We start from the raw sequence: 19,890 nt of genomic DNA on the forward strand, positions 1-19,890 counted from the left end.
ATCCAACTGCACATTTAAAAAGGGTGAATTGTACTATATGTAAGTTATACCAAACTGAAAACACTCCTAATAAAATAAGAGGTTTGGGATCGGGTGACTTCTAAAAATGCTGAGTCCAAAACCCTGGATTTCTCCAAGTCTATGTGGGATATCTCGCAGGGCTATTTGCTGGCTGCTGGCAGAAGGGGTGTAGGTCTGCCTGGCCTACTGTGGGCTCCACCCCCAGTCTCTGCTGTCACCTCCCCTCAACTGGCTCCATGCTCCTGATTCAGAAGGAACGCCCTCCCCCGCTGCTGCAGGACATCAGTGAACTACAACTGATGTGCAGTCTGTTCCAAAATTCAGCCTCTCGGGCGGAAGTCACATTTGAGTTTCCACAGCAGCTGCCACAGATCTAAGACCCACGAATTTCTCTAGTAGGTGTCACTATTGTCAGTGGGAGCGGGTGGGAGGCAGTTAACTAATTTAATGAACAAAAATCACAAAGAAAAAAATTATGAGCGGGAGGTGGAGGAGACGGCAGCCGGGAGTCAGTGACTCCCGAGATAACATACGTTTCCGTCACAGAATCTTTATTTTACAGTTTGCATCACAGCGAGAGAACCCATCCCAAACATCACCCTGATCAGAAGCCCCCCCCACCCCGTTATGTTTACATAAATGCTCTTCAATGGTCATCAGTGTAAAAACAATACTGAAAACTCCTGCACCCCAAAATAACCTGGAAAGCAAATGATATGTACAGACATTTCCTCCCCCAAATGTTGACTTGTTTCTGGATTGATGTGTCTGACTTCTTTGGTGGTCGTACGACTAGGCAAATCCAATTTATGGTCACAGATGCTCCCAGGCGTCAAGAAACCCCTCTGTGAGAACAGGACTTCTGGATCCTTTGGTTTATAAGTACCTTAAACGTTAAAAAAGCTGGCCCCCCAGCCCCGTGTCTGATTCAGCCCCCACTACAAACCTCACACCTTGCCTCAAAAAGCAGCTTACAGTCTTGGGAGTGGGTTAGCTTTTCTGTTTCACTTTGATATTTACTGACTTTGTCAAGAACTCCCCCTTCCCAAAGGGCCTGGCTGCAGACTTCCTGACACCAGGATCCCAGCAGGTCCCTGATGTAACCCGACCCAGTCCTTGCTCTGGCACCTCTTGTCCCTGACTCAGTGCACTTTTTCACCGTGCCTGAGGGGCTACGCATGTCCCGCGTGCCAGCAGCGAGCCACTGAAAACCTTATCTCTGTTTCAAGCGTGATCTGTGCAGATGACACAGATGCAGCGTCGGGCTAGGAGAGGCCCCTGGGAATCCGGAGGGTGTCGGCTCACCGATCACTAACTACATTCCAGGTGGCGACAAGCATTAGCTTCGACGCAGGTGGGCCTCCTTTAAAGGCTTCCCGCTTAAACACCCTCGAGAAAACGGAGTACAGAGCAGGTCTGAGAACATGTGGTGTGTTCCAGATGATACAAGAGGTATCGAGTCAGAGTCTAACTTCTTTAGCGGGGACACCATTCATTCAGTGAGTCCTAAAGGGGGAAAAGGAGTGGGCCACAGGGCCCCTGGACTCTGCCTATTCTGACCCCGCTAAAAGGCCAGGCTGGGCCAGAGAACAGCAAGGGGAGGCGTGGGAGGCGTGGGAGGGGTGGAGGGGGGCTACGGTCGGCTGCCTTCAAAGTTCGGCAGCCAGGCGGCGTGACGGGCTCTGCTGGGCTGCAGGGTGTGGGGTGTGGGGCGCAGAGCCAGCCACCTCCTCAGGCCGTCTGATGGCCTCTGGCCTTCCTCGAACAACATGCGTCGGGGTGGGGGAAATGGCCAGATGCCACCTGCCATTAAAATCGGTCTCTGCTACACTCTACCTTGGTCTGTAAGGACTGGCTCCTTGTAGTAGACGCTTTAAGTACCAAAACAGGACATACATTTTAACACAGGGGAAAATACCCTACATGGTCCAAAGCAATGACAGACGCGTTACTATGCACCCTCTTGGTAAAGTTCTCCTTAGCTTAGAAAATGCATCCTCCGCAGAGCTGCCGCGGAAAATGCTGCAATGCACCAAAGCCTTTAGCCCGCATTCCCAAGGCTCAGCCTATGTGGAATCAATAGAGGAGAGCGGTGGGGGGTGGGGGTGAAGGAGGAGGGCAGGTCGTGGGACGAGCGCGCAGAGATCCCGTGACGCGAGGTGGGACTCCTGTCGTGACAGTCACGTGAAGTGCACTTACGATGAGACTGAGTGCTGCCTTGGCTGCTGGACACGTCCGGGGTGGGGGTGGGCCTGGAAGTTTCACTCTAAAGTGGTTTCTTGAAAGAAAACCGAACCGACTAAGGCTATGATCTGGGAAACCACCCTCTGCACTGGAACGAGCTTCTCCTCCCGGCAGAACAGGCTTCCAGCTCACCGGCATCGCGCTCAGCAGTGTGAAATGCATGTACTAAAATGTATGAACATTTTAGAGCCCGGGGCAGGGGGGCGGGGCGAGAGCAAGGCTGACAGAGTCTCTGGCCGCTGCTAAGAGCCAGGATTAAGAGATCAATGGTTGTTCTTGTGGTCCAAGAAGTAATTTCCTACAAAAGACACATGCTTTATTAAAGGAAAACAAAGCCTTCACTTCCTGAAATCCCACAGCCGGCAGCGCTTCCAGTCCGTGGCAGATTTCTCAAAGGAAGCCTGGATACTCTGCGTGGGCAGGAACAGGGAGTCGGAGCGCAAAGTGAAGCTATAAATACCGAGGGCTCTATGATGTGCATGCACCCATCCTTCCTGCCCAGCCTGAGATACCGGAAGAGCTTAACTGTTTGAACACTGCCACTCACCAGGCCCGTGGGAACAGAACCTGGGGCTGCAGACAGCGGCTGGGAGCAGGTGGGGCTACTGCGCTTTGGACCCCTGTCTGTCATCTTGACTCAAGAGCAGAGCTCAGTGCTGGTCACGACTATGAAGTGATAGAGAAAGAGAAGAAATTTTTACGGAACAGGGCAGAGGGCTTAAGTAATTTTGTAAAAACTCAACTACCACCTATCTTTCCAACCACAGGCTGGGTTTTGGTTTTTCCTGATCATTGGCCTGATTTCAGACCTCCCACGTCACACGCACGATACGGGGGGGGAAGGCCGTGGCCAGCCTGTTTCCAAAACCACTGCCACGCCCGTCTGTGTCCTCTGGCCCAGAGGGCTCAGGCCTGTGAAGGTGCGGCCACTCAGGTGTTACGGGAGAGCCCAGGGGCTCCTAGAGGCAGGTGTGGGGCTGAAAGCACGTCCCATCCCACGGAGGGGCCGGCAGCGGCGAGGGGCGCAGGCGGGAGGAGTGCGGGCTCGCCGCGCACAGGGCCTTGTCTTCCCTCGCCCCTTCACGCACTGGCGGCCGCACTCCCGGCACGGGAAGTGAGGACACCCCCGTGGAGACCCTTTCTGGGAGGTTTTGTCACCCTGGTTCTTGCCAAGAAATCTCCGGCCGAGTCAAGAACGTGTGCTTGCAGGACAAACAGCGAACGTCTGAGGGAAGCACCCAAAAGGGGTGGGGGGGCGTCTGGCCATAGCACAGCCTGAGACACGTTCCTGCAGCGCTGGGGTTGCTTGGACACAGGAAAATCAAGCTTTAAAAAGATTCCTATCCTCTCTGCAACTCCCTTCCCCTGCCACATAGCTCAAAGTTCAAAAAGAGAAAAAGAAGGTCCCTTAAATTAATACTGAGGGTGCATTTCCCTGGTCCCGAAGATGGGAAGACACGTCACCCCTCCCTGGAACACTGGGAAAACGCTGCTGCTACAGCATGCGATGCCGGGACCAGGCCTCTGTGAAGGCCGGATAGCAGGCCAGGCCACAGAGCTCCAAGCTAAGGGCTCAGAAGGTACCCTCACTTCCTCACACGTCGGCGCGGCCATGAGAATGGCACAGGAGCGGGAGAAGAACTGTTTCTGAGAAAAGACCAGGTTCCCAAATCTGGGATATGGACCCCCACCTCCAAATCTTGTGGTTTCTGACCGACCCTTCTGAGCTGGAGATGAGAAAGCTACCGCTGGAGACTGTTACTGTCCACCCCCAGGAGGCCCGACACAGCGGGGCCCTGCAAGGGCCCGAGCAGCTGGCACCCCGAGCATTAGGGAGCTCCCCCGACGTGGCCACGTTTGGGTCTCGTGTCTCAGGCCCGGGCAACCAATCCCCGTGGGGAGCGATCACAAAGCCCCCCCGCCGTGCCCTCGGTCACAGCACCTTCTGAGCTGACCCTGCGGCCGACTGCACTGTGGCGCTGCTCCCCGCTGGCCGCTCCCCGTACTCAGCCCCAAGCCCGGGGAGCGTGGACCTTCGCAGTTCCCACGAGAGGCTTCACCCCATCCCAAGGGGAGCTCCGATCACACCCACCTTCCTCACACCCGCACCGCTGGGTACAGGCAGGGACAGCCTCTGCTTGCTTCCTGTTCAGAGGCCCTCTCTGGCGCACAGGACAAGCTTCATGAGGAGGAGGAGTTGCCCCTGCGCTACTTTTCTGGCCCCAGCTGCTCCGGAAGGAAAGCACCTTCCCATTTCCCCGCACACTCTGGCCACACGAAGCTGACACAAGCCACAAGGAGAGAGGCAAACGAGAGGCGGCGCTGCCCCGGGATGTGCAAGGGAACACTACAGGATGCTTTTTGAGCTAAAAATATATTTCTGTCCATTCTTTAGGCAACGCTGAGTACCCTTCAGTCAAGGCCGCCACCTTCCACCAGGAGGGAAGGGCTGCCAGGGACCCTGCCAGGGACAGGGCAGCCCTCAGACACAAGGCCCTTTTTGAAAGAAGACCACCGGGTCCTAGAGCTGCTGGTTCCTGGTGCCTTTCAGAATCTGGGACAAAGGTCTGAGGCCACATTTAGGGACAGGAGTCCTGGGGCAGGCTCAAATACCACATCGGGTTTTGAATTTGCTTTCTAAAATAACCTAGTTATAGTCATTTTTGTCCCCCAAAGCTGCAATGATCCTCTCCCTTCTGCGCCTCTGTAAGCCCCGCGCAGTGCCAGGCAGACACAGACCCTGCCTTCCTCCGCACCCACCGCCCCTCCTTTCCTGAGGCGGGCAGGGGGGACGGGTCACACTGCATATACCCTAAGAGCTCCCAATTTAAAAATATATATATATATGTATATATATATATAAAAAATCAAAACAAAGTCTTCCTTTTATTCTCCTCCAGGCTACACTCCCTCTCCGCTGTCCCACCTGAAGGAGAATCCCAGCTGCCTATGACCAGCCGCAGAACCAGGTTCTGCAGAGAGTGAGTAAAAAGTCAGGCTCCCTGGCACTTTGCCCCCAGCCATGTGGCTGTGGTGTCGCCGTCGGGAGGGGCTGTCTGCCCTCGTTCGCCAATAGCACTCGCAATAAATTACACATCGTCTTTGACGGGCCGGCCTCACGGGCGCTCCATCACGCGGTGCCTTCCCAGTCGCCCTGGGACTCCACCGAGCCGTTGGTCACCTTCTTGACTTTCTTCATATTCTCCATCACCCCTGATGTCGTCACGCTGAACAAGGAAAAAAAGAGAAACTCGTCAGGCGTGCAGCAAGCCCGTCTCCTCCACAGCCAGTCCTGGGGGTGGCGAGGGGTGCTGGCTCGGGAACCCGACAGCACTGGGTTCGAGTTCTGACCTGCCCCTGGCTGGCCAGCTGTGTGGCGTGGGTCACGTCATTTGAGTTCTCTGTGCTTCGGTGAGGTAAATAATTCCTACTTCCCAGGACAATCATGAGGGAAAAATGGGATTCCCCAAAGCGCCCAACCAACACATGCCACACGCCAGCTTAAGTTACTTTTACAGCCAACAGTAGTCTCTGTCATGGCCTCCACAAATTTTTACGTTCATGTATATACTCTAGTTATGATTATGAGACCAACATGTGTATTGTAATCAACATTCAGAAAAGAACGCGAATCCACTGCATTTACAGTAACCAGCCACAGTGGAGCATTTCTGAGTCATGGGGCAGAATCACAGGCGTGAGGAACCTTCTGGGCCCAGGTTCTTTGACCACTAGAGATACTCTCTGCAAATGCAGGCCCTGGTCCCTACTGCAGGCTAGGCCAGGCGGCGTGGCTGTCAGTGGGCACGTGTCTCTACCCTCCTTCGTGCCTCCCCAGGACAGGGGCCTTATTCTCCGTTTGTCCCTGGCACCATCTATACTCTGTCCCTGTCCCACTGTCCCCGCAGCAGATGGGGAGGGGCTCCCTGAAGGCAGGGCTCCTGCTCCAGCTGGTGCCCCCCAGCATTGCCCCTGGGGCATGTGGCCGGGCTGGCCCAGCACCCATTCCAGCAGAAACTGTCCGCCTCCAGTGCCTGCTCTGGGGAGTGCCTGTCCGAGCCAGGGCAGCCCCTCCCGACTCCTGCAGGGCACCGGCCTCAGGGGCCGGCAGCCTGGGCACTGGGCTGTGGCCAGGGGCCCCAGAGCTAAGCCAGGCAGTGCACTCTGTGGGATCGTCAGTACAGGAGAGCCTCTGGAGGGCAGACAGGAAGGTGCAGCAGAGAGATGCCGGAGAGCGCGGGCAGGGGGCCGGGCAGGGGGGCGGGCAGGGGGCCGGGCAGGGGTGGAGAGCGCGCGAGGACTGGGCTGCCCCCCACCTGCCTGCGGTGCCTCCGTGGGGAGCCCTGTTCTCCTGGCAGAGGCCTGAGCCTGTGCTCGCACCCCAGAGGGCCTCGTGCACACGGGTAAGAGGAGGACGGGGCTGCAGACACCCACTGCTCCCGCTGCCACACCCGTCGCAATCGTGTGGGGCTTGGGCTGAGGTGGCCCCTGGACACACCTATGTCTTTAATCAAACTAAACCAGAAACTAAAACCAAATAAAGAACTGTGTTCTGGACAGGCAATGCGGAGTGGCCTGGCTAGGAGGCACTCCCGTGAGCCTCCGATTCTCTGTCTGGCTGCTGGTGCCAGCCCGCACGGGCGAAGGCCGGAGGGACGGAGGCGGCTGGCCACCCGGGGGATGGCGTGACCCAGCGAAAATCCCGGAGACCGGTCCCGGTCCTGGAACCCACAGCACACGTCTCTTCCCACTCGCACACCTCAAGACGACAGAAATAATTCAGATCATCCAGGAAACACACAGAATACAAGGCAGCTGCAGAGTCTGAGCGCTGAAACCACAGCCAACACTTTTTAACATGCTGAATTTTTTTTATGACAAATTTTGTTACCAAAATTGGTCCAGAGAGAGATGTTGAAAGATGGAGTAAACGACAGCACACCAGTGTCCCCTCTGCATGTCCCCTCACCCTGCGGGCTGCCCCACCCCCAGCACATGGCCCACCCCCACAGGCTGTGCTGCCTCAGCGGGTGGAGGTGGTGGGGGCGGGCGCAAGAGGCACCCCCGGTATCCCCGCGGTCCAGACTCGGGCTCCAGGGGTGAGGCGCCACAGGGAGAGCATGGATTTGTTCTGGGAGGTGAGGCGTAAGGAACGTCACTTTCCACACAGAGGTGCTTGTTCTGGGACAAGGGTCAGACTTAGCTCCCTTCTTCAGGAAACCCCCCGCAGTGGGGACGGCGGAGAGCTCAGCACCTTCTTGAACACCCAGGCAAGAGCTCTGCCCGCCCCTTGTGAGGCTATTTGCGGAGGACTTAGGGGTGCCATCCAGGAACAGCACGACGGAGTGCAAGAGGGAGAGGACAGCCCGCAGCTCGCAGGGGCCCGGAGAAGCCGCACTGAGCCTCTGCGCTCACCTGCCAGCGACCGTGGAGGCAGGCTAAGGGCTGGGGTCTCCGTCCCAGGCCAGTTCTGCTCTGTCCCATCTTAGAAAGTCACAGCACTTTCTCAACAGATCTCAGGCTAAGAGAAACACTGGAACAACTTCCTTGCCAATTCAAAGGCACATAACCCCAATCGGCTCCTCCGCTTCTCTGCACGCGCTCCCCTGGGACAGCGCTCTCTGCGAGCGCCGCCACCCTGAACAAAATCTCCACTTGGCGTGCGTGCCCCTCTCCCTGGTGGCTGCACATGCAGCCTTTCTGCCACGAAAAGGAAGCCACTTCACTGTCACACAGCGGCTCCCATGACACCACTGAAAACAGTGTAATCAGAGCGCTCTTGCTCTGTAACAGCGGGGTAAACTGAGGCAGCTCAAGGACCCTGCAGAATAAAGAACACCCTCTCTGGTCCCCTCTAGACCAGTGGTCTGTCTGCTGCTCCCTCTCCCCTCGCTCCTGACTTCCAACCACAGACCCTCTGGCTAAAATCACCAAATATTGTCAGAAAGAAACAAAACCAGATCACCACCAAGAGACACCACCACCTTCACAATGCATCCACACTTCCAGAGCAGCGGCTGACAGACTGGATGTGGGGACAGGCACTCCCACGTGACTGGGGAGAACACCCACTGGTACAGCCAGTGTGGAGCACAACTCAGCCAGTGGACGACGCCGTGACGCGGCCATCTGGCCCCCAGCTGCCTGCCCCGGAGGAACCCTGCTGTCACGTGTGTGGGACAAGCCAGAGGCTCCAGCAGGGATGGACAGAGACACCTGGCCTTAGGTTCCTTCCTGACGCTGCTGCTCACCACACTGGCTCTCATTTGTGCCTCTTCAGCCCAGTCACTTGCGCAGACTCTGCACCTTCCAGAAAAGGCACACTTCATGATTCCCTTGCCTCTCCCTCCTCGGTCTATAACGACACTTCTTCCTCTGCACAGGGTGGTGCTGCTTGGGGCCTACGAGGGGTCTGCCTCCCGTGTGTTGTTCTCAGAGTGGGGCTGAGCGCAAAGAGCGGCCCCTGCTGCCCCATCTGCCCCACCTGCCCAACAGCCCGCGGGGCCCAGCGGGGCCAGGACCTGGGACCATCAAAGGCTGCCTTACTGGAGGGGGTGCAACTGAAACCCAGCCTCGGGCTCATCATCAAAAAACAACTGACCCGGCCCATCAGAGTTCATCAGTTAATAGGCAAAAGAGTCTTAATCACTGCTCACTTCTTTAGAAAATGATCGCCCTTTCCCAGCAAACAGGACCCCAGAGTCCCTCACCCTGTGACTCAGAGAAGTCTGTTTTCACACTCAGATTTAGGTCAAGGCCCTGTGTTAGCTGTGAAGCGCCACTCAGTTATCTGCTGACAAAGGACGTTTGACCCTAACTAGCAGACACAGATGAACTGGACGATCACTTATCAGACACGGCTCCCCCGGCAGGGGCCCGACAGGAAGAGGCTGCCCATCCTTAGTCGCTGTGGGCGGCCCTGTGCGTCCCCGCGCCCTTGCCGCCGAGGCGCTGGGAGCAGCGTCTGCTTCCTCCTGCTAACACAGGGGCCCCGGCTCCGCAGCCACGCATGTGGAGGGGCGGCTGCAGTTGGCACCGCGCTGCTCTTAGGTGAGTGAAGGGGCAGGGTGGGAGAGGAGGGAGGAGACTGCTTACACAGATTCCATTTCCAGGTCGTCATCTTCCTGAGAAAGCTGCAGGTAGGGGTTATCTGACGCCGGGCGGAACTTATACCCGGTGAGGACAAAGAACACCAGCGTGGCCGTTTCATCCAGGAGCTGCGGACGGAAACCGCCCCGGGCAAAGGGGTGAGCGACACTCTTCTTCAGAGAGCTGTGGAACCAACAGCAGGAACACCCGCCCCCCGCCCCCCGCCCCCCAGCCCCGGCCACCCGCACTCCATGGTCACTTCCCCGCCCCCAAGGGCTGGCTGCTCGAGAGCCCTCGGCCCAGAGGCTGTGTGGAAGCCCCAGCGAGGGGCCTTGCCCAGAGACGACACCCAATGCCCCTTGCTTTAGCTGAAGGCTTCACTGCTGTCTCCTAAGAGTCGTGATGCACCCACACAGCTCAAACGCGCCCGTTAAGAAAAAAGCCTCCCACCCACCCGATGGCTTCCCCTAGCAGCTACACCAGTCCCAGCACACTGCAAAGATGCTTCGTTACTGAAGCAATAATAATAATGGGCAAAGAAGAAGGGAGGTCTGGATTCCAGGCTGCTCTCACCCTGTGACGGACCGAGAGGACCGTCCCATCTGGGTTTTAATTGCACAGAGTAAGCCTTCCTCCCTCTGCCCGAGGCTTCCCTCTTCAAAGGCTTTCTGAACTGAACACTAAAGTCAATGATACGATTGCTTCCAGGTTTCTCAGGCCGTCGGCAGCCTTCCTGGGCGGGGGACCTTAGTTGCAGAGCAGGAGAGACGGAGGTCTTACTGGCCACTGCCAGATCAACTGTAGCCGCCTTGCTAGAGGCCCAGACACATATTCCCTGGCGCTGTGCCCGTGAGTAGCGTACCTGGTAGAGCCACTTCCACTGGAATGGAACAGCAAATTTGAGGAAAAACGCAATGATCCTGGTGAAGTATATGTAACATACAATCTATACGAAGAGGAAAGAAACAAGAAATAAAATCAACATAGACATTTGGCACCACTTTCTTCCAACAACTGGCTTTCAAACAAACTACCTGAAGAAAGTGATTTGACACTTACAGTGCCAGTAATAAATCTGGCAGAGCGATGGCTACTCTGCAAGTTATACTTAAAAAGATCTCTTCTTGCTCCCTGGGCAACCAACACATTGGTAGCAGCCATACCCATGCAAGGGCAAAACACTTTGCTATAGTTGCTCTCGACTCCTGAGTAACCTCTCCCTTGCCCTATCCACATATGTAACCCATCGGTTTCAGTCCCCAAAGGATAGTATTTTCTTATTCCCAAACTTGGAGGAATGTTTTCCAGTCACTAATAGCAAACTAAAGCCACACAGGGAAAACACTGACTTTGAGTCTCTTCGGCAGACGCTGGGACATTCCAGGCCCGCAGAGAGGAGAGAGCAACCGTGCTACGCGCTCTAACAAGGGAGGACAGGCTGGGGATGCAGTGCGTCGGCCACTCGAGGGCGGCCTGCTCACGGGGACCACGCCCAGGGGGCCAGGCTCGCAGGAAAAAACGTCCAAGTGGCAGTCAGTGCCAAAAGCACAGATGGAAGGCGACTCAGAAACGTTCTTAGGAGCGAGAAAGCAAACTCTAGGAGGCCCAGACCTTAAATACTCCAAGAACTTATGTTCCTAATAATTTATAGTAAGTCCCGCCTTTGGTGCTAATGCCTGTTGTGAACTTTTCATATTCATACCAGTCCTGTTTTTAGGTGTCGCCCCATTTTTGTAAGTGAATTTTTTAAAAAGTAAGCTGACGGAGCACCTAGGCCTGGAAGAGACTCGAGAGAGGTCAGCACCAAACGGCTCACCGGTGGCCCAGGGCAGGAGACACAGGATTGGGGCTCTCTACATTTCTACAAACCTGCTTTTAAAAATACCAAGCAGGTACGGCTTTTCTGAGGATGGAAAGCCAAACTTAAAACTGAGCTTTACAAGAAGCACCTCTCACGCCGAGTCCCGCATGGGCGAGGACTCGATCTGTCCCGAGGCGGGGCCCACGCAGCCCCGGGGGTGCCATCTCCCGCTTTCGCCCACCCTTCGGGCGCCCACGGGCTCTGCTCCTTAGTTACAGATTCAGGGTTGTCTTACTCACCAAGACGTAGTAATGTCTGAAAAGTTTCAGCTTTGCTAAGTTAATGGCAGCTGGGGAGGAGAGAGAACAAGATAAGGCTGGTTAACCTCTCTTGTGGGAGAGCAGGTGGCATTCAGGCACCATCTCAGTCAGGGGGTGCCGCCTGACACTGAGCAGCGCCCGGGGCACATCTGCATTTCTGGAAATGCAGCCCCCCCCCCACGACACCCCCAACCACCAGGAAGAGTCAGGGGGGTTCCTGCTCCAGTTCTCGGGCAAACCCGCCTATCTCCACAGTCCCGGGTTCGGCAGCTTCAGGCTGGCCACGCTGAGGGCACAGTGACGCCACGGAAACCGGCAGGCACTGCAAATCAGAACCCCCTCGCCTCCCAAAAGCCATCGTGACGCATTTCAGCTCTGCCGCTGGCTGGCAGCGCTGAGCCCCCTACTAGGACCGTCTCAGGTGGGCCTCTGAGTTCTTTCTGGGGGAACCTCCCCCTGGTTCAGGGTGTAAATTCAATTAACACAGTGCATCTTGCAAACTGAAATTTCCCTTAGATTTTCACTACAAGCCCTTTAAATTCAAACTCTCTGGCTTTGTCCTACCGTCATGACCGCTCAAGGTCAGGGAGCCAGGAGAGCTAACTTCCTGCCACCGCCTATGACCATGAAATATTGATGACCGCAGAGGGTAGCCTGGCTCCCTCCCCAATTAGCAATCCTTTCATTCATCATAAACCTTCCTGCAGGAGGCAAATTAATTATGCTTAATAGCATTCAATTACTGGCTCCATTTAAGGATGGGCCTAGGGGTGGTGGAGGTTCAGATTTCCTCTTCCTCCCGCTGCCTCGCAGCTAGTGGGGGACACGCAAGCTGAGGATTCCAAAAAAATCCTTTGAATCCTAAATAATTTTCAAGATGATTATCAACAGTGTCTGTATGAATCTCTTTTGAGAAACCAAACACATCAATGAGAAGATGAGCAAATCTTCCCAGGAAACTCCAGCTCCCCAAAGTGAGAGGCTAGTACTGCCACGTCTAGACGGCCATGGGCGTGAGGAAGCACGCAACACGTGAAGAAGCTCCCTAAAGGACACGGGCCAGCAAAGGCTGTCCACTCCAGCACTTTTTCTTGTAGACTTGTGGTTTTACAAATCGAATTTCTCGGGTTCTCAGCCATCTTTCATTCGTCCTGACCCCGGACCCGCCCCCAGGTGCAGCAGGGCCCATGGCGGCCATGGCCTTTGCCCCAGGGTGGCTGCCGCTCCTCAGGAAAGTCGCCCAACCCCGAGCGGCACACTCACTCCCCGTAATACCGAGAGCACGCCGAGCGCCTGGCAAGCACGGGACCTGAGCAGGTCCTCCTCCTCGTCGGGGGGTGGGAAAGGGGTCCTTGAGGACCCAGCAGTAAAGCTGCGAAGTGTGGGGTGGCCGAGTTGCCAAGGATTTGAAGCTTCGCTCCTGCGCGTGGGTCTGCGTGCACGCACGGCTCCCACGCCCACCAGCAGTGGCCAATGACACAGCCGCTCCCACCACACTCTGCCCACACAAGCAGCTTGCCGCAGGGACCGTGGCCCCCCCAACAAGCAAAACGGTTCTTGAACCAGACAATTCTATTTGTGAGGAACTGAGAAATAACAGCACCAACAATTAGACCACTGAAATAACAAAAATGCTTTAAAAGTCTCCTCTGAATTTCGCTTGTTGAAATAAATCCTGACTAATGAAACTCCTGCCCTTGAAGGTTCGCCAAGACCCATCGCTCGACAGAGAGAGGTGTCACGCTTTTACTCCGATTTCAGGGCACCTTGAGGGGACAGGCATGGCTGCAGGGCCGCGCACAGAATCCTACCCCTGCAGCCCTGGGGCACAGGGGTGAGAGAGGGTCCCCGAAGGAGGAGATGTCTGAGCACAAGCCTGAGCGGGGCTCAGGACGGAGTGAGAGCAGAGAGACTGAGCGGAGAGAACGCTCGGGAAGAGCAGGTGCAAAGGCTCCGCAGACACAAGCCAGCATCGCACACCAGGGACAAGAGCAGCTCAGGGTGGCTGGACCATGGAGAGGCAGGGAGGGGCTGCGGAGCCGGGCTGGCCTGAGAGGAAGGTCAAAAGCCGAGTCAGCTGGCCTCCCTGTTGACACCCAGGGCCCCAGAGACCCCTGAAGAGTCTGAGACAGGACAGTGTCTTGGGCACACGTGCATTTTAGCGCAATCTCTCTGGAGAAAGGATGGAGGGAAGCAAAATAAGAGCTCATTTGAGGTCTAAGCCCTCAGATGTGTGGAGGTCCACTAAAAGGTGGTGAGGTATTTCTTCTCAGTGCACAGCAGTGGGCGGGGCAGTGAGCAAGGCTGGCCCCGCCCTGCTGGTTGGCTGGGAGATGGAAGGACAAGGTGCCGAAGCTGCAGACCAGAGGGGATTCTTCAGGGGAAGCCTGATGGGCCCTCTCCCCGTCACAGGGCAGGAAAGCAGGGGTGGGAGGATTGCAAGAAAGCAGAGGGGTTCCAACGATGTGGGCAGTGGGAGGCGGGCAGCGGAAGGCGCTGTCCTAACATCTCCCTGGTGTCACATGCATCAACACATCACCTCTAGGCCTGCGGCAAAACACTGCAGTGAGGCAGGCCGTGACCCGCTCTAGGGTGGGCCTGCACACTCACGTCCGGTACCCATGAGAAATTGTCAGCACGGGCACCGATATCATGCCACCCCAGGACGCGTGCTGGGACTGATGAACGGACCTTGGGAATGACCAGGGTTGTGTCTAAGAAACGAAGCCAAAGTAAAGCAGAGCTCATGGTTGTTTCCCAAACCTACTGGTCATGACAGACAATATATCCAGTCGCATGTGAGACGTCTGCTGACGAGGCCGCGGGCCATGGACCGGGCTCCGGGGTCCCACGTGGGTACCCTCACCACAGCCAAGGGAGCGAAGGCAGGCAGGAGGCCTACCTGCCGCGGTGGGAGACGGGGGGAAGGGCGCAGGCCATGCACAGCTGAACCTCCTGGGTTCGAATTCCTGCTCTGCGGCCTCCTGGCTGTGTGACCTCAGGTAAGTCTCCTAACCTGGGGTTACACGGCCAGGGGACCTCAGTTTCTGAGTGCCGGCCTCTTTACCAGTAAAACGAGAATAACAGCGCCTCCCACTGGGGTGCAGGCAGCATGCCATAAGCACTGGGGAATGGCGATGTCATGTCCCCGGGCCACATCGTATTAACCAAAACCAAACGGGGCGCATGCTGCGTCACAGTGGCTGCCACCTCTAGCGGAAATCCGGACTCCAGTAAGTGACCTGGAACAAGTAGTGGCCTGGGGACCACCTGAGCGCCTGGCTCTCCCGCATGCAGTGGTGCCGCAGGCAACTGCACACACGGGTCAGCCAGCCCACGGCGCCGGGCAGCAAAACGTACGAGCAGTGATGCAGCAGGAAGCAGCCTGGAATCCCAAGCCTCCCAGCTTTCTTCCAAAAAAGCTCTCCCTGGAGTTCAGAACACTGATAGCTTGCTGTCCGCTGGCCCCGGCAGGGCTGGGCCCCGGGGAGTAAGAGGCTCACCAAGTCTGGGCTGGCTATTTCTGATCCTGCCGTGAGGAACAGCAAATATGGTCAAAGAATGAGCATGGCAAGAGGAAAAATGCCTCGGACAGGAGCCAGGAGAGCTCAGCTCCAGTCCGTGCACCCTCGTAACTCAGGCACCGGGGCCGGGCCGGGCCAGGCACTTCCTTCTCTGGTGTCGGTGTCCTCATCCACAGGAGGGTCTCTCCCTCACAGTGGCCCTCCCCGGGGGCAGCTTCACTTAGCGCAATGCCCGGGCAGCCCCTAGTCCTAAGGTTTTGGAAAACCTCCCAGGGAGTTGAGGGGGGCAGGGAGGGAGAGCATATACACCTGCTTCAGAAGCTGCTGCAGGCTCACCTCCTGCGGCGGGATCCCTCCTCCTCCCGCTCGCTCTCAAAAATAATGGCCAGGACTCCGGATTTTGGCAAGTGCTTTTTACTGACAGAACAGAACTCGGTGTCCTCTGAGAGGAAGTGTAATTGAGTCTTGCACAGGCACACACTGAGGCAGAAAGAGCCCAGCCCTTTCAAATGCTTAACAAGTCAGCGCTCTCCCCGACCCAGCCGCAAAAGAGAGCATGCGCCCCGTCCAGAGAGGGCGCCAGCCCTTTTCCCGACTCTCGCCTTCCCTCCAGCCCTCGAGCAGCTAGGAAGGCTGGCAAGAAGACTGACTGTCCATCGTCCCCACCTCCCCAGCACACTTCCCTGATGGTCCTGGATCCACGACAACAGAGAAGGACAAGAGCTCCGCTCCTCACCACCTACTGAACACTAAGCATGTGCCAGGCACTGGGCTGGCCACTGTCCACGCTTCATCTGCGTAAGCCTCACAACAGCCTCTGTGAGGGAAGGCGTTATTACCTCCGCCTCACAGGTGATAGGCTTAGGCCTGGAGAGGTAAATTACCAAGGTCACATGGCTTATAAATGGAGAAGCCAGCACTCAAGCCCAGTCCAAATCCCTCCAAGGACCAAGCTCTCACCGCCTACGTTTTGCACTAAGAGAAAGGCAATTCACGGCTTTTGTAATCCACTGGCCGCTCAGGGAGATGAGAGATCGTGGTTCAAAACGCCAGGCAATGCCCAGGAGGTGCCAGCAATCCATCCTGAGGAGTTAATCCTAAATGATTTATGGGACACACAGACCAAAGGCCCACAGCAGCCACTTAAGGGGTAAAAAATTTCCAAAACAATCCTTCCCTGGTGTAAGGAAAGCCTTGAGGCTTAAACACATCCCCATCTACCCAGCATGCCTTTCTCCTGCTTTCTCCCTGCCATGCTGCGGAGGGACTTCTGCGTCAAACACAAAAATGGAAGAAACAAGGATGATGGCAAAGCGCAAACGGCATCAGCCGCTCTGACTTGCCCTCGACCTCCGCGCCTCCCATCTGCAGAAGCTCCAGGCTCGAGCACTTACCCTTAAGCAGGCTGTGCATTGCCTTGTAAGAAAAATATCTTAAATAAATTTAAAAAAGCATCAAAGAAAGAGGCCTAGTTTCTACCATTTCATCAAGGCCACCCCTGAACCGAGCCCTTGCCCCGCCTGCTAGTAGGGGCAATGGGGCAGGCAAGGGCCGCTCCTACACTTGGGCGCCGCTGCCCGACCCAGGCTAAGGCGCCGGCTGTTTCATCCCTTCCACTTGGGTCCCATCGGTACAAATGTCAACAGCAAACAAGGCGGGTGAGGTCGCATAAGGAAAACAGCTTTAACCAACTGCCGTGCTGCCACATCCTCACGGCCACAGTGGCTCAGAACGAGGCCATCCCTCCATGAACCCTGCCACCGGCCAGTTGCCACCGCTCACACGCTTCTGAAGCTCACTCACATAAAGGCTAAAATTCCTCAGAAAACAACCTTTACGTTTCCCTCAGAAACACAGGGGAAACGAGATAATCAGGAGCAGAAACGGTGAGTCAGGAGCGCAGCGCACACCGCCACGCCCGCCCTGGCAGGCGATGGCACTGGAGCAGCAGCAGGTGGGATGCAGGCGCGAGGGCGGGACCGGCGGCAGGCCGCCACGGGCAAGCACGGTGGCACCGCGGCTGCCGCGCCTCCTCACCGAGGACCCAGCGTAACTGGGGCTCTAACAGACAGGACCGGACAGAGGCCAGCGTGTGACGAGAGAGACAAAGACACAGCTCTGGGGCCGTGGGCAGCATCGTCCTTAACGTTTCCCTCAGGTTCAGGCAAAAGGACTTCGGACACAAAGAAGTAAACAAACCCACACACACACCCGCTGAAAGCCACGCACAGCCCCAGACGCGGGGAGAACTACTACGCGCGGTGTCCCCCGCCCCCGCTACTAGTTGGCCTGGACCACACTGACACTGAGTCGTAAGCCCAGGTCAGGGTCAAGGTCACGCAATGGGTCAGTGGAATAATGAGCCTCAGCACAGGTTCCACGCAGCAAACTGCTTCCGAATCCAGGAGGAGACCTTACTGCCCCATGGTCCTCCCTCTCCCAGCTGCTGCCTCTCGGACGGGCTAGACCTCAGAGGGGACGAGCTGGGGAGCAAAGGGTCAACTGAGACAGCTGGGAACCAGCGGTCAGTCAGCCACGGGCTCGCTCCAGCTCTCCTGACTGCCTGGCTTCTGCCCTGCAGCCACCCTGAGGCTGGTTCCCCAGGGGTGGGGGGCGTGGGGGCGTGGGGTGGGGGCGTGCTGCCCCTGTGTGTTCCCTGCAGGGCAGACTTCAGCCTCGGGAACAGGCTGCCCTGACTCTGGAAGTGTCACAGGCGTAACCATTTGTCAAAGTGTGGACTGAGATGTGCACTTGCAGATCAGCTTAAATGCATTCCATGGCCTAAGTCACCTCAGTGAAAGCACATGAATCACGAAGACACCCCTCTGCTAACCTACTCTGTTCCCTCTCAAAGTGTTCGCGATAACTGCTGATGAGAAACCGGTGCTTCCTTAACAGCATGTCATCCTGAGGCTGGTGAAGGAGAGCTCCGGTGTGCTCTCTGCTCAGAGGTCCCATGCTGTCACCTGGTGGAACAAACGAGGAACTGCCTCAGGTGCCCTGGTGATGACCACAGCACTTCTGTTCCACCAAGGTTCTCTTTACTACAGATGCTGGGGGTCAGTTAAGACCCCCCCTTCGGCGTCACCTGCTGTGCCGTCCGCCTCACCACAGCGTTACTAAGCCCTTGGCTAACGATCAGCCTCCTGTGGGACAGACGGTCACAGGGACAGTTACCCTGAGCCCTCCAAGTGCAGCAGGCAGAGAGACAGCCGGGCCAGGAGGGGGCAGGAGGTGCGGAAGGACGGGAAGCGCTCCCGGAGCGGGGAGGATGAGGCGAAGCACAGAGCAAACTTAGCATCCCTCAAACGGTGCCCTTGGGGCTCTCAAACACTTTCAGCCAGTCAGAAAACTACTCCAAAAATACTGCAATCATACCGAAATGTGTAAAGATGAACAAGTAAAATGCCTCACCTCAATATAATAAGAGACATACTCATTAAGTTACAAGAATAATAGATCTTATAATGTACATTGAAAAAGACCAAAAAAAAAAGGACAAGCATTATCTCCAAACTATACTTATTCCCAGAAGGTGGGTTTTTTCCTTCTTTGGATGTTTCTATTTGTGTCAAGTTGCTCTGTTAAAATTCTACTTTGTGTTTCATTTTTTGCAGTTTTCCTTCACCCCACTAGCAGAAGGCGGGGGTGGCAGGGCGCGCCCTCTGAGAGCAGTAGCAGCTCCAAGGAAGGCGGAGGAGCCAGGCTGCCAGCCGAAGGCTGCTGGGGCGGCCGTGGCGGACGGGCCTCGGAGCGCTGCCGGGGGCTCCCAGTCGAGGCAGGGCCCCCACACGCCAGCCGCCCCGAGCAAGAGCGTTACACAGGCCTGACAGCAGCTACCTCAGCAGGAACCACTGCAGCCCGAGCCAGGAATGCTCCCGAATTCCTCTAAGAGCCCGGGGAGCTGAGCCTTGGAGTTGGGGTTAAGTCCCTTTAAAGAAAATAATGTGATATTAACTGCGTAACAGGTATGAAATGAGATTGGTACCAACTACCTGTTTTCTAACTTTTCTAAACTGAATCCACGTTACTTTCATAATCAGAACACAGATCAGCAGGAAAACTTACATTTAACAAGTGAGAAATTTGCCCCGAAGAACGCTGCTACCGGCACTGAGTGTGCAGTCGGACCCGAGGCAGCTCTGGCCCTTGAGGGCACTGCCCCGCCCCTGCGGCCTGAGGTCCCCCTTGACACCAGGGCAGCCTGCAGCCATGGCCTTCACTCAAATAAGCCCAGGAACTCACAGCGCACTCCCGCTGGGGCTTCTTTTCTGCCTTAGAGGCATGGTTGGAAAATCAGGGAGATTCATAAGAGTTTTAATGGCACAACCATTAAAAAACATCAGCGTTCTAAGGGTTCATTCTGGCAGCAGGGTCACTTTAAATGAATGCCAACACGTCTATTTTGAAAGCGCGTTAAGTCAGCAGGGAGGGATGCTTTACCCATGGCTGGCCCAGCCCGGTACCTCCTGTTCGCAGTGAGGTGCTATCTGGTCCTTCTAAGACAAGATTTCCTCCTCCTGACTCAGTTCTGAGAAGGTGAAAGTCACGCTCAGGAGTGGAAATGACAGGAGTCATTTTATAATAAGCAGCCATCACCCCCAGACCCCCTCAAAGAGCAGGCCTCTGGGTTTGCCACCTGCCTCTTCACCAAACAGCCCCTGCTGCTCTCACAAAGCCCCAGGCTCCTCCCCCAAGCACAGCCCCCCCCCCCCCCCCCAAACAGCTCTGGGAGGCACACCCTTCCCCCTCCACCTTCTGGGCGGGGCCCAGGCACATGGCCACAGGGAGGGCTGAGCAGTACAAAAAGAGCACGAAAAGAGCGTGAGGGAACTTGCCTTTTCCATCTGTTGCAGATGCTTCTTGTAAATGTCTGATTGACCTAAAAAAT

The 19,890-nt window shown here is 56.2% G+C and overlaps 1 protein-coding gene across 1 annotated transcript in view; it reads right to left on the bottom strand.

Annotated features, from left to right (window-relative positions):
• Window positions 1-506: 506 nt before the first annotated feature.
• The window catches only part of GPR107 (G protein-coupled receptor 107), a 57,636-nt gene continuing 38,252 nt past the window's right edge, over window positions 507-19,890 (bottom strand). The window contains exons 14-18 of the mRNA XM_054584227.1: window positions 19,838-19,881; window positions 11,455-11,504; window positions 10,217-10,300; window positions 9,361-9,482; window positions 507-5,492 (exon numbers count right to left, since the gene is read on the bottom strand). Of these exons, the coding sequence (XP_054440202.1) occupies window positions 5,396-5,492; window positions 9,361-9,482; window positions 10,217-10,300; window positions 11,455-11,504; window positions 19,838-19,881 (397 nt within the window). The 3' untranslated portion in view covers window positions 507-5,395. The remainder of the gene's footprint in view (window positions 5,493-9,360; window positions 9,483-10,216; window positions 10,301-11,454; window positions 11,505-19,837; window positions 19,882-19,890) is intronic.

Source organism: Pteronotus mesoamericanus, unplaced genomic scaffold, assembly GCF_021234165.1.
Source record: "Pteronotus mesoamericanus isolate MK-2021 breed Mesoamerican mustached bat unplaced genomic scaffold, CSHL_Meso_final contig_78, whole genome shotgun sequence".
Taxonomy (NCBI): Eukaryota; Metazoa; Chordata; class Mammalia; order Chiroptera; family Mormoopidae; genus Pteronotus; species Pteronotus mesoamericanus.